The sequence below is a fragment of the Myotis lucifugus genome, unplaced genomic scaffold (assembly GCF_000147115.1).
Source record: "Myotis lucifugus unplaced genomic scaffold, Myoluc2.0 scaffold_955, whole genome shotgun sequence".
Taxonomy (NCBI): Eukaryota; Metazoa; Chordata; class Mammalia; order Chiroptera; family Vespertilionidae; genus Myotis; species Myotis lucifugus.
Genome location: NW_005872003.1, coordinates 1525 through 15661, shown reverse-complemented (window position 1 = coordinate 15661; position 14137 = coordinate 1525). Strand labels below are relative to the sequence as shown.

The following is a 14137-nucleotide window of genomic DNA, read 5'->3' as shown; positions in this document are numbered from 1 at the left end:
CTGTGGTGTGCCAGGACCCCTGGATGTATGTGTCCGTTAGCACACGTTCGTGCAGTGGCAGCCTCTTGCCTGAGGTCACACAGCCGGGACCCGCAGCACCTGTGCGTGGTCGCAGGCCCACCCCCTTCTCCCATCCCAGCTCATCTGGTGTCCTTTCCGAGCCAGCAGAATGTAGGGCTGTGAGAGAGCTCAGTCCCAGGCTGTTCCCAGCACTCCTCCCGAGTGGGCGTGCCTTACAGACAGAGCGCCTTTGTTCCTTATTTTTGTCACTACGCGCACAGGAGTTTTCTGATGTGATCCTGGGCTCAAGACAGAAGTCTAATTTTAAAGTGAGGACGGCTGCCTCCATAAAGCCTGCTTTGTGTCCTCAGGCAGGAAGTACATATTTGAGCTGTTTTTCCTCTCAGGGCCGACCCAGGACAGCCCGTCAGCAGACCGCACTGCTGCTCGTTCTGGCTCTGGCTCTGGCTGTGGCTCTGGGCCAGGCCACATCCCCCTATGCTCTTCCTTACATCAGGTGCAGGCTTGAAGGCGAAGTAGTATAGTTCAAGGCGGCGGGACTTGGAGGTGAAAGTCTGAATTTGAAGTGTTTAGAGGGATAGTTAGTGATGGGGGAGTCAAGACCGAAGTGGACCTGTGGGTGGCCGTGTCCCTAGGACCTCAAAAGAGCCTTGGCAGTCACTGCTGCTGAGTAGAGGGAGTGCGCGTGCCCGCTCGCAGGAGCCTGTTGGTAGCAGCTCCTATGTGGTGCCAGGGTCTGGAGGGAACCCACCTGCCCCTTGACGGTGAAATAAGCAAGATTCACACAGCAGGTGCTGTGCTGCCTCACGTGGGCAGCCAGGGGCAGTCTCGCAGACGGGCACCACCGGGTGCAGACACACGGGCGCACATGAGTCCGTCCGTGAAGCTCAGCCACTCGTCCCTGTGGCCGGGCGGAGGCAAGTGTCCGCTGGGCAGGGGCGGGCGGGAGCCTGCTGGGTTGTCCTGATCTGGGTGGTGTGTTAAGCAGGGACACATACATGAAAATGCACATCTGTACACTTTGTCATAAATGTTGTACCTAATAAAAAATAAAAGATGCGTGCACGATGGGGAAAATAGCCAGATAGCCCCAACGTTAGGTCTGTACCTGTTAGTGTGTCACTGGAACTGCCTCCTTTATCGGACCGTTCCTGTCCTCAGGTCTGGAGTGTCCTGCGGGGGGAACGGGAGACTAGCCTCACCCGGGAGCAGAGAGAGCCATCTCTTCTCTCTGCGGCCGCTGCTCCAGGCGGGCCTGGCTCTGCTCAGGCGCTGTCGGCCCGCGGGGAGCTCGGTCATGTCCACTCACTCACAGCGGACGCACGTGAAGACCTTTCCCTTACAACTAAAATCCCGACTCTGGGAAAGTACACCTTAGGGAACTATTAGGTATAAAGAAATAAAAATATGTCATTTCATGTGATTTACATGGGAAGAAAATAGGTAATTCTTGTAAGTACATGAAATACAGCTCCTTAGTCTGTCAGCAAACCATGAACTCAAGTTGCTCTCATCGCAGTGAAAAAGGAAATAGAATGCCTCCAGCAGGTAGAAGGTGCTCACTGATGCCTGTGACTGAGCGAGCGCCGGCGGGCCTGTCTGCCTGCGGCGTGTTCACTGAGCACCGGGCACATGCGTTGCTGTGCCAGGCACACGTGGGGTCCGTCTCACGGGTGAGGGTGGGTTGGGGGCGTCATGCAGGTGGCTCTTCCCCACCTGTTGTCCCGAGCTGCACCAGCTAATGGAGACCCAGGGGGAGCCGCTGCCAGGGCCTCTGACCTCATGGCCGAGCGTCTAGTGAGAGAAACAGGTGTTCTCTTCCAGAAAGGGGGGCGCGCCCCAGCAGCGTAGCATTTTGTTCATGGAGTTGAGTGACAGCACAGGGGGACCTAGTGGGAGAGAGTCAAGCACACCCAGCAGGTAGACTCACTGCCGGAAGCAGTTTGGCAACTTATCCCAGAACTTTCCAAATGTTGAAACCTCTGACTCAGTAATTCCCTTCCCAGAACTCTGTCCCGGGGAAGTGATCGGGGTTTAGCTAGGTGTGTACACAAAGGCGTCCCCCACAGCCTGCTTACACCACTGAACGTGAAAACGGCCCAAATGTTCCACTAACAGGAGAGGTGTTGGTCTATTTGACACCTGATGTGGCGATGACTTAGTGATTCAGTGAGGTTGGAATTCTGTGGCGTTGTTGCCCTTTTGTGCATTTAGAGCAGCGGTTCTCAACCTGTGGGTCGCGACCCCTTTGGCGGTCGAACGACCCTTTCACAGGGGTCGCCTGAGACCATCCTGCAGATCAGATATTTACATGACGACTCATAACAGTAGCAACATTACAGTGATGAAGTAGCAACGAAAACAATTTTATGGTTGGGTCACAACATGAGGAACTGTATTTAAAGGGCCAGAAGGTTGAGAACCACTGATTTAAAGGAAGAGTGAGACCAAGTCCTTTCTCCATCGCCCCCAGCCAGTGCTTGTGGCCGCGTCCTGGGCGCCGGCCCTGCCAGGTGCAGAGCTGCACAGCGGGCTCGCAGCAGCTCGCTCTGGTCTGGCGGGGAGCGATCACTGCCCGGTCACAGGGCTCCCTGGGAGCAGTGGGCCCAGGAGGGTGGCAGTGTGGTGGGCGGCGCGCTGGTGGCTGGAGGCTGCCGCCCGATGGTGTGGAGCCAGCCTTTATGCTAGTATTCGTGAAGTTTTTGTACTCTTACCAGTATTTCTGTTACACCCACCGTTCTCCATTTGGGTTCCGTATTCTGGGTGCTTGTGGGAAGCTTACCGGACTGTTGCTGCTGGTGCAGGGCCAGTCTATGCAGCTCACTCGGCGCAGGACGTGCGCTGCGCCTCTTCTCGGTGGTTCCCTGGTGCAGAGGGAGGCTCGCCTGCTGCTGCGAGGAGCGGCCGGGCAGCTCTGGGGCGGGCCCAACCCTATTTGTGAGCGAGCGGCTTTGTGGGCCTCCGGCCAGGGATTGTCGTCTCTGGCTTTTGAGAATTTTTCCAAAACTGGGGACCTATCTACTCTCCTTAGTCGAGGACAGGTGTGTTGTAAAAGGAAGGAACTTAAGAACCCAGACTGAAGCTGTTTGGTTCTGTTTTCACTTCAGAAACCCGACGTGCGGCTCTCCCGAGGCAGCGTGGACAGGGAGGACGCGAGTCTCCAGGGCCCGGTAAGCAGGACGTGGGCTGTCGTTTTCTTGTCATGGACCCAGCCGTCCACTCTGGGTGAAGTGGCTGTTGTAGCCCCGCACCCCTGTCCCTGCTCAGACACGGAGGCCTCCACCCGCCACCAGTGCCGTCTCCTCCGTGGGCAGCTGGCTCTGCGCCCTGAGAAGCGGGACACGCACTAACGTTGCTGCACGTGTGTCCGCTCATCCTCATGCTCTCCCTGCACGCTCGCAGCAGTTCCGTCCCAGCACTGGCTGCAGGTGAGGGTCTCCCTCGGGTGCTGTCAGGGGAAATGCCTGGCATTCTCTTTAAAGAGCCGCTTATGACTCATCTCAATGCCTTTAGAACCTGCTAGGACTCGTCCCTGGGCTTTGGGAGAGCAGTTAAAATTGTGTCGTTAGGACTCCATCAGCAGGTGTCTGGTTAAAATAAACACAGGTTTCTCTCAACGCTTAAGCTCCCAGTGAAAAAGGAGCCTTGCGCCTGCCAGGTGGCAGACGTGTTGGGCCAGTGTCCACCCCAGCGGCTCCGTGAGACAGAAGCCATTGGCTGACATCGGGACACGCACACAGGCCGGGAGCTGTCCCATCTGAACGGGATGCCAGCTGCCCTGAGGTGGGCCTGGGAGGCGTGCTCAGTGTCAGCCCGGGAAGGCGCTAGTGCGGCGGGCCCTGCAGGCAGGTGGGCGTCCTTAGTTCATGAGCACGGAGTCCGGTGATCCGCCCGCCACCTGACACGTGCCCCCTTCCTCCTGTGCGACGAGCACTCTGTCCTGGATCATAGAGCGAGGCTCGTCCCGGGACCTGCTGCGAGGACATGACCAGAGGGGCTTGGTGAGGAGGGAGAATGCTGGGCTCCCTGGGACACTGCACAGACAGTGTGTGGAAGGAACGAATAACTGAGGAGTTAGGCCGGCTGAGGGAGAGTCAGAAACACTCCGTGACACGGTGACACGTGAAGGGGCCACGCGTGACCTCGTAGCACTGGCTGCACCAGGCCTGGGCGACAGGAAGAGTGGGTCGTCCTGGTGCGGGAGGCAGTCCTGCAGGGTACTGTGCTGCATGTGTCCTGTCCCCACACTGCGTCCTCAGCACCCCCACCCACAAGTGGGTCAACCGAGGCTTGTGGAAAATGCACCCAGAGTTGCCCGCTGCAGGGTCAGACGCCAGGCATCCAGCAGGCTGGGCGGTCTCTTCACTTGCCGCATGCGGTTTAGGCTGTGGCTGCTTCCTTCCTGGGGCTGATGCACACGGGACCATGTCCTCAGCTCACGGTGGCTCCGTGGTCTGCCCCCTGCTGGCGCCTCCGACGTCAGGCTTTGAGCAGGTGCTGAGGCTGCTGGACAGCCCTTCGGCTGGAAAGCAGTGGGTTCTCCATCGGCCTGAGCTCTAATGAGCACTGAGGACTGGCCAGGGGACATGACCCCATCAGTTTGTATAAAGAGTAAAACAATCTGGATCCCAAACTAGGACCCAGGTTGGCAGCACAATTATTTTGTGAGCTGTTAGCCTCAGTTTACAAATGGGAAACGGAAGCCTCTCACAGCTGAGTGCGTCCTCCAGGGCCCCAGCTGGATACACGTCCCACCAGAGCCACAGTCACTCCATCGCGCTCCGAAGGCAGGGGCTCCCGCAGGCCTGCCCTTCCGGGCAAAGCTGTGCAGCTGCCTAGCACAGTGCCTTATGCCGGCACTGCTGAGTACATCCAGAATGTTCTGAGAATAGAACATTCTAGTTTGTTGAACTTTCCTGCTACCTAGGAATCAACCAGAACATTCTTTGTGTTTCAAACCTTTTAAAATGTGTGCGTGTTACGGCCGGGTCAGCACAGCCATGTCTGTTTCTAAAGTTTGGGCCGCTCACTCCTCCGCAGCTGCTCTGGCCACCTGGGCTTCTCACACCTGCGCTTCCCACCCCAGGTCTGCGCAGAGGTCACGTTCTCAAGGGCCTGACCTTCAGGTCCCTCCAGCCCCAGCTCCTTTGTCACTGGGCCCGGCCTGCTCCTGTGCCGCTCCCTCCACTGCTGTGGGCCCAGAGCAGGCAGGTATTAGTCGCTCCCGCAGGTGAGCGGCAGGTACAGGAGTGCCGCCCAGAAGTTCCCGGCTCCGAGGGCTTGGCGTCTGCGTGCTGCGCGGCGCGGTGCACATTGTGTGCACTTTAGAGGGGGCCTCTAGGACAGAGGGCAGCTGGATGCACATAGACCAGCCAGGTGACCACTGTAAGAGCAAGGACAGTCTCTCCGCAGCAGGACGCGTCTGAAGGTACTTCTTTGCCTCGAGTGGCCTGGGGGAGGTTGTCATAGTGATGGCCGGCCTGCCACCAGGAACTGCCTTCCCAGCTGGTCCCGGCACACACAGGGCTTCGGGAGACGAGGACAACACGCACCTGGGTGTGTAGACTCCCGGCGCTAAACATCATTGTCAGGACGGCACTCAGAGGGGGCAGAGCTTTCCGAGCGCAGAGCCGGGGCAGGGAAGCTGACCACCACATCCGACACCCTGGCGGGGGTTTTAGGATTGTAAATGGGTCATCGCTGTCCCCAGGCTTGCTCTGTCGCAGCTCTTCTGTCCCCCTCTGGTAACATTCCTCGCTTATTTCCTACCCCCTCCCCAGCGGAGGCCTACAGCAGCCGGCCCCTCGTCTTGGTGTTTGGAGCCAGCATTCAGCACCCGTGTTCCAGGGCGGGTGGCAGGCGAGGGTGGGCGGCCGTGACCCTGCTGTGACGCTGCCGCGCTGACCAATCTTTCTGTCCCCACAGACTGGAAACCAGCACATCTACCAGCCGGTGGGGAAGCCAGGTAAGCGGAGAAAGAGATTATATCAAGAATGTTGTATAACATGGAGGGAGCGGGGTTTAATGTATAAGTTTCTGAGCTTTGGAATACCTCATGGTTTTCTATCACTGTCCCCTCTACAAGCCACGGCGATTGTGGTGGCTCCCAAATGCAGCCCATGCCGAGAAGGCTGGAGAGGGAACCTCGTACCAGGCACCAGTAGGGCTGCACATGTGTGTGCGTGCGTGTGTGTATGTATGTATACATGTGCTCTGTGAAGGCGCATTACTTAATGAGACTCGTTCCCTTTTGCAGATCCTGCAGCTCCACCAAAGAAGCCACCACGCCCCGGAGCCCCCGGCCACCTGGGCAGCCTTGCCAGCCTCAGCAGCCCCGGGGACAGCTACAACGAGGGCGTCAAGGTGGGCGAGGAGCTGGCTCTGCTCGGGGCTCTGGCGGAGGAGCCTGTGCTGAGGGCGGGGCCTGGGCGGCACCGCCGTGGGCTGCAGCTTGGGGGGGTTCCAAACCCCTCTGAGAGGCAGGAACACGCTTTACCAGAAACTTACCCATTTCTCTCGGACAGACCTAGGGCCTCACTCAGACCCTGACTTTCTAAACACGTCTTCTCTCAGGCAGAGTGTTGCTTTGGGCGAAAGTGCTGGGTGGCTTCTGGTTTTAAAAACTAGTTAAGTCAGGACACGGGCGACCTGCAGGCCAGTCTCCAAGCTTGTCAGTGGCTGAGGGAAAGGGCCGCCGTGTCCCCCCGAACGGCCTTTGGAAGGCGGCTTGCGCTGCACAGAGCCGCCGGACAAGGGACCCGAGGCTCAGGCGCTGACGCCCAGGAGCTACTTCATGGCTCCAAACCTTCCCTCCCTGCCGCCCGCCCGGGGCAGGAGCAGGCCCTGGCGTCAGGGCTCGCGGGGCCCTGGGTGAGGCTCTCCTCTGTGGTGCCATGTACGGGGGTGTCCCTGTGCGGGACCCGGCGCTCGGCGGCCCTGCTGGCACCACACCAGGTGTCCTCCAGGAGGAGAAAAGAGGACACAGCCCACAGCCCTGCCTAACGTGGGTCCTTGACACGTGAGCGAGGGCGGAATTGGGTTAATGCGCGTCGTTCGTTTTCATAAGCCTCGGAGCCAACTTCCCAGTGGCTGGTGTTACAGGGACAGCAGCGTGAGAAGTAGATCAGATGCCAGCCAGGGGCCCTGACTGCTCGCTCTCACCGTGGCAGTGGCGGTAGACAGGCGTGGCATAGGAAGAAGCCCTCACGTAGGGTATTAAGCAAGTCAAATCCCACCGGAATAGCGTGTGTCCTTAATGTGGGAGCAGGGTGGGCGGTGAGTGGGAAGTGTGCGTCCCGTCCGCTGGCCAGCAGGGCGGCGCAGGCTGTCACATCAGCCGAGAGCACGACTGGTCACAGAAACGCTCGACCTCAGCTGGGTGGAGCGTGACCCGTCAGACGACCTTGAAACCAGTAACAGACGTCGTCCCCCTGTCACTTGGAGGTGTCACGGCGAGGGTCCCTCGCGGCCCCGGGACCGCTGTGGCAGGAGTGGCAAAGGCAACGCAGCAGAGGCGCGGCCCTGCCTGCTCCAGCCGGTGCTGCTGGCGGGGCTCTGCCTGCGGCTCCTCGGGAGCCCCTTCGCCTCGTCCCGGCCACACGGGTCCTGCCCTCCCAGGGCCCTGCAGGGCACTGCAGCCCCGGGGAACCCCCTCGTGCCCCCACAGCAGAGGGCAGACAGTGGGCTGAGACGTGCAGAATCCTGAACAGCCTGGGCTCTGCTTCAGACAGTTGTGAGGAGGGGACAGGGCCCCACTTCCTGTCAGCTTTCCTGGGGTCGCCTGCTTCAGGCTGCAGAGAAAAGCATTAAGTCAACTGACGAGTTTAAGGAACCGAGCCATAAGACTTGCTTCAAAAGAAGGGTTTCTGTTTTTGTTTTTAAAATAGGCTCCTAATGTCTTTAAGCCCAGCCCGGTCCACGAGTGCACTGTGTGGTGCGGCCCCTTTCGGGGGCTGGGCTCGGGGCAGGGGTGCGGTTCCTCTGAGTCACTCGGAGGCCCAGGGGCCCCAAGCATCCTGCTCCCCCCTTTTTGAAGGCCCTGATCCTTTTGGTTCTGGCACAGCTGACAGGTTTTCCTTCCGGGCTTTGCATGTTGTTTCCGCGATTATTTTGTGGAAACAGGCGTGTGCGTGGCAGACCCACTGACGGCGGTGCCTGGGCGGTGCCGCGGCTCTGCCCGGACGCAGCAGCTGAGAGCCGGCCGACGGGCTCCTGCTCCCCTGCTGGCCCGCTCGTGTGTTAACGGGGTTTGTCTGCTGCCTGTATTAATACTGTTTTTCTTTTTTTCCTCTCTCTGATAATCCCTCTAACCTTTCCTCACCTTCCGTTCAACAATAGCCGTGGAGGGTAAGCACATCTTGTCTGTGTGTCTGTCCAGCTCTGTATCACACCCAGCGCTCTGCATGTGACTGGACCGGAAATCGGGGGGCTTAGGGGGCTCCTGTGCTTGGTTCATATCAGCAACAGCATTTGTAGTTCCCAGAGCGAGCAACAGGAGCCCCTCTGCAGGGTTGGACTATGGTCCTTTTCCGTCTCAAGCCCAGATGGGGACCCTGAGTTCCAGGCTCCCTGGGCAGAGGCGCCCGAGGGCTCAGAAAGGGCGCCTCGTGCTGCAGCCGAGCCCACGCAGCAGAGTCTCGGGCCCAGACTGTGCTGAATTGAGGCTCTGGAGAGACGCAGAGCTGTGCTGTAGGGCCCAGGGCAGCGTTTACTGTTTAAAGACCCTGGGAGATTCCCCAGAGGCCTGTGTAGCTTGGTGCCCAGTGCGGGGCAGCCACCTCACGGGCCCCTGCCTATGAGGGCTGAGCCGCCGCTCCCCGGAAGCGCCGCGTTGGGCTCCGGCACCAGCCGGCTTCACCTGAGCTGCGTCTGCAAACATGGTGTCCGCTCTGTCACCTGCCGGGAAAGCTCCCCACTAGGCGGCCTGAGGTGCCGGCTGCGCCATGGAGTCGCTGCTGCAGAACTCAGGCCACGTGGGCGCTGCTGGTCCAATGCAGAGCGCTCGGCCCCTAGCAGCCCCCTGAACGCCCGCGGGCACCGTGTGCACGCTTCCCTGGGTGAATGATTCTGGGGCATCAAATCGCTTCTCTGGGAAAATCGGGCTTTTTAGTGTCGTGTGTGATTCCACCTCATTCCTTTAACTGAGCTCAAAGTCAGAAGAGGAGGACCTCATGGATGTGTCACTCGGAGTCACGTCAGTGTCACCCTCAGAGTGCGCTTGACACCATAGAACAAGAGAGTCCGTCTCCAGTCTGCTTTGATCTCTCTTAAAGACCCTCCCTGACGAGCCCCGTGGCACGCGCCCTCCCGGACGCAGAAAGTGACTGGCTTCTGTGTTGGCAGCTGCAGCCCCAGGAGATCAGCCCCCCACCCACGGCCAACCTGGACCGCTCCAATGACAGGGTGTACGAGAACGTGACGGGCCTGGTGAAGGCGGTCATCGAGATGTCCAGCAAGATCCAGCCCGCCCCGCCCGAGGAGTACGTCCCCATGGTGAAGGTAAGGCCGTCCCCGTGTCCTCACCTCGGGCGGCGGTTCCTGCCCCAGCGCCGGGGTGGGATGTCCTGGAGCGCAGGCGTCCCACAGTGGCTGCCGGGCATCAAGACTGGCCAGCGAGGCCTGTGGCCGTCCTGACACCTCTTTGCCGGCCTCCTGGGCCCTAGAAAGTACCTGGGGGAGAACGGGTTCAGGGAGCACTCTGAGGAGGAGTGTGTCGCCGCCCTCACCGGCACTGGCAGGAGGCACGTCTGACCCCGGAGGGCAGGCAGACGGCGGCGTAGTGGGGATGGGGGTACCAGGTGACAAGGAAAATGGGGCTCCAGCCCTGCTCTCCCGGACCTTCCTCACGCGAGTGTCTGCTCCGCACCCCGCGCCCCAGGGCAGTCGAACCCTGGTATCAGATCGGAACCTTTGGGGGGAACTTGCCTCAGAACTTAAAAGGTGGGGCTCAGGGAAAGAGGGAAAGAAACACAGAAATGTCGTAACTGGAAGGACAGCTTGGTGCTGTGTGTGAGGCCTTGTATGACCTGACTGTGTGGTCCTGTCTCTTAGGAAGTCGGCCTGGCCCTGCGGACGCTGTTGGCCACTGTGGACGAGACCATCCCTGGCCTGCCGGCCAGCACGCACCGCGAGGTAGGCCCGGCTCGCCTGCTCTGGGGCTCGTGGGCGGGACGGGCGGTCCACGCTGCTGCCACAGAAACTGGCCGGGCTCCTGGCTGTGCAGGGACCCTCCCAGCTGAGGCGAGCCCCTGACCGGCTCCCTGCGGCTCCCCTCCTGTGCCTCCAGGTCGAGATGGCCCAGAAGCTGCTCAACTCGGACCTGGGCGAGCTCATCAGCAAGATGCGGCTGGCCCAGCAGCACGTCCTCACCAGCCTGCAGCAGGAGTACAAGAAGCAGATGCTGACGGCCGCGCACGCCCTGGCCGTGGACGCCAAGAACCTGCTGGACGTCATTGACCAGGCCAGACTGAAGATGCTGGGGCAGGCGAGGCCGCACTGAGTGGAGCCCGCGCTCCCGACACTCCCGTGCACCAGCAGCAGGGCCGCCTCCGGGGCAGCCCCGACGCCAGCGCTTCTGACTGACAGCTGGTGGATGATCTCTCATGCGTTTAACCACATTTTGATTTGGGCTCATTTTTTGTTCTGTTTCTTGAATCATGGTGTTCAGAAAAGTCCGGATCCAAAATGTGGCATTTTTTTAAGAATGAAACTGTCGGGAGAAGCTGTTAGGGTCGTGCAGAGACTGTGGTAGGAAATGGCCAGACTCGCTGGAAGCGAGAGGAGGAGGGGCCCCAGGACGGTGTGCGAACTGGACCCCGCTGTGGGCAGCACGCCCTTCGGCTGCGCGCGCTGCCGCCACGTCACGGAGGGCCAGGCTGAGCGCCGTGCCTGGAAGACGGAGGCATTTTAGAAAAAGAACCACAGCCCTTGCGCCTCGGCCTCCTGCTCTCACGGCGTCTGGGAAGCGCGGTGGGAACAGCTGCAGACACACGGACTCTTCACCAGAATAACGTGCCAGTTTCGTAGCGATGTTCTCAGCGGCCCTGCGCAGGCTCTGAGCCTCCCGTGCCCTTTTCTATAATTTATACAGAAAGAGGAAAGCCATGCTGACTGCTCAGCCGCCGCCGGAGTACTAACCTTCCTCGTGTGTCTTCCCGGGGGCAGCAGGCCCTTGGAGAACTGCACCTCCCTGTAGTTTGCTGGGGGATATAAATTATTCTCAGGAAGAATATACTGAACTGTACAGTGACTTTGACCTATTAAACAGGTGTTACCAGTAAGGGCTCGGTGCAATGGCCTTTCTCTTTCTTTTCCTTCAGACCATTGACAGGTTTCCAGATGACGTGTCAGGTGAAGTCACACGGGAACGCTCTCAGTCATTGTGTCCGTTCCCTCTTTCCTGGCCTGCAGACCAGGGAGCGACGGCACCCTGTTCACTGTCCCAGCAAGGGCAGCCCGGGCGGGCGGGGCTGGTGTCCTGGTGTTCCAGCCTCAGGGCCGCCCTCCTCCTGAGGCCACTGGGAGGCGTGGTCTCCCAAACCCGCCCTGGCCGTGGGCGGGGCAGCTAGGACGGGATCAGGGCGCCCAGATGGGGGGCTTAGAGGAAATATCCGGGTGAATCCGGGTTTCCTGTGTGCACACCGGTTCCTGCAGGTTTTGTGACGTTGACTCCATCTGGACCAGGTCGGGCTGCCATCCTCTGAGCTCTCCTCTGGCGTTCCTCGGCCTCCGAGTCCGTTTCCTCCTCTTCACAGAGGCCACAGGGAGGCTAAGATGAGCGGGGTCCGAGGTGAAGTGCCCCGATCGTGACCAGGCTCGCAGTGGGGCCGCCCTGTGGACTGCGGGAAGCTTAGCAGCTTGCCTGGCCTCCACTCGCTAGCAGCCAGGGCCCTCCTCCCTCCCCGCTGTGACAGCCATACCTCAGGGCTCCTCCTGGTTGGCATGTCCCGAGTGGGAGAGAAGGCCCCTCCCAGGAGCTGACATCATGGCATTGGCGATGCCTGGAGTCCAGCTGCAGTGTGCTCTGGACCCACCACCTTTCTCAGGATACAGCAGCTGAAACTCAGCTCACACTTCCCTCGTCTCTTCCCTATTGAATGAGCACGGTCAGTCCTCATCTTTACTTGATCTTCTCAAGTACCTAACATCAGCAACAAGCAGCCCTGGCGAGGGCGCTCGGCGGGCAGGCATCGGCTCGCACACAGGGTTATTGCTGGGTTCCTGGCCAAGGGCACACAACAGGTTGCAGGGTCGGTCCCCAGCCTGGTTGGGGCACATGTGGGAGGCACCAATCAACGTGTCTTTCTCTCATGGCTGTTTCTCTCCCCCCGCCCCCCCAACTCACTCCCTTCCACTCTTCCTAAAAAATCAATGGAGACAATCCTCAGGTGAGATGTGAGCTGCCAGAGCGATGGTTTTTTGTTTTTAAACATTTGCTTAAATTCCATAAGATTTCTTTAAATCCATAAGAAAGCCCAGTCATGACAAGTGACAAAATGAATGGAATTATTTGGTTTTTATACTTGATTCCCATTTAACGAATCTCAAAAGCCCAAAGCGCAGTAGGAGGCCGCGCCTGTCCTGCCTCCGTACCGACTGCCCCTCCAGGTGCGTGTCCCAGGGTGATGCTAGGAACTCAGTCCTGTTGGAGGCGCTGACTGCCTCCTGGCGCTCCCAACATACTGTGTAATAGGTACATTAGTTACCTTAGCCCTCTATCGGCTTCACCTGCACTGCTTTTAGAGCCCGTCTTAAAAAAGACGGTCATTCCTGGATCTAATTCTCAGTAGATTCTGTAATATTCCTGGAAGTGCCTATTAGCATTTGAGTTATAAAATGAAGTCAACCTTCCAATCTAAAGTTTGTTTGGCTCAGTCCTGGCCCGTTTGGCGTCGGCCTGGAGACTGAAGGGTCCCAGGTTAAATTCCAGTCAAGGGCACATGCCCGAGTTGTGGGCTCGATCCCCAGTAGGGGGCGTGCAGGAGGCAGCTGATGGGTGATTCCCTCACATCATTGATGTTTTTCTCTCCCTCACCCTCTCCCTTCCTCTCTGAAATCAATAAAAAAATAAAAAAGTGTATTTGGCTGAGTAATTTGACAAGGGGGACGTGGGCTTAGTTTTCCATAAATTGAATGAACTATTTTGTAGCTCTAAGAGTTTGACATAAGTTTATGTAAAGAAGTGATTTTTTTAAAACTTCCATTTTAAAAACATTTTATTGGCAGTGGTATAGATGAATTAATATTTTTATGTCCCCAAACCTTTCTGAATATATCGGACGACACATGGTGGCTCTAAATAAGAGAACATTCAATATAAGTCTCAGAAAATGCCTTTCTGCATGAGCCAAACCATCCCCATGGCTGTTGCTTTATAATAAACCCTGAAGTTGTAGTGTGAGGCCTCTAATATTTTTCTTTTTCATATTTTCTTTTTGGCTTTTTTCAACATTGATTTTTAGAGAGAAAGGGAGAGAAACATTGATGTGAGAGTAAAACCTCTATCGGCTGCCTCCTGCACACCCCCAACCAGGCATTTAACCTGCAACCTGGGCATGTGCCCTAACCAGGAATTGAACCAGCAACCTTGCTGAGCCACACTAAAGCAGTGTTCCTTTTAAACGTAGTCTGCCATCCACCTGGAATTGGGCTTTGATGCATCTTCCCCATGTGGGTGTCCATTGTCCCGGCACCCTTTATGGAAAAGTCCATCCTGCTGGCCCGAGTGGCTCAGTGGTTGGGCATTGACCTATGAACCAGGAGGTCATGGTTCAATTCCCAGACAGGGCGCATACCCGGCTTGCAGGCCCAATCCCAGTTGGGGGGCGTGCAGAACGCAGCCGATTGATTGATGGTGCTTCTCTCCCTCTCCCTTCCTCTCTAAAATCAATATAAAACCCATAACACATGTTTAAAAAGAAACGAAGGGCCTCGGATTGAGCGTTGTGGGCACGATGACCACAGGGGGGCGCTGTGGCTCCCCAGCGTGCTACCTGTCCGGACCGCAGCACCCGATGTGCAAACCCGGGGCTGACCAGCGCGGGGGACCCTGCAGTCTTAGCATAGGGACCCCAAACTACAGAGCAGTGAATGTGCCAGGGAGAGAGACTGGGCCCCA

At 58.3% G+C, this 14137-nt stretch overlaps 1 protein-coding gene across 20 annotated transcripts in view; it reads left to right on the top strand.

The window, feature by feature from the left end:
* The window catches only part of PTK2 (protein tyrosine kinase 2), a 101380-nt gene extending 90078 nt beyond the window's left edge, over positions 1 to 11302 (top strand). For 6 of the 20 annotated variants that reach the window (XM_023747719.1, XM_023747712.1, XM_023747725.1 and 3 more), the window contains 7 exons: positions 3129 to 3191; positions 5947 to 5986; positions 6278 to 6384; positions 8359 to 8367; positions 9364 to 9519; positions 10072 to 10152; positions 10307 to 10519. In XM_023747719.1, the coding sequence (XP_023603487.1) occupies positions 3129 to 3191; positions 5947 to 5986; positions 6278 to 6384; positions 8359 to 8367; positions 9364 to 9519; positions 10072 to 10152; positions 10307 to 10519 (669 nt within the window). The other 14 variants (XM_023747718.1, XM_014448912.2, XM_023747730.1 and 11 more) reach the window with 9 other exon arrangements.
* Positions 11303 to 14137: the final 2835 nt, after the last annotated feature.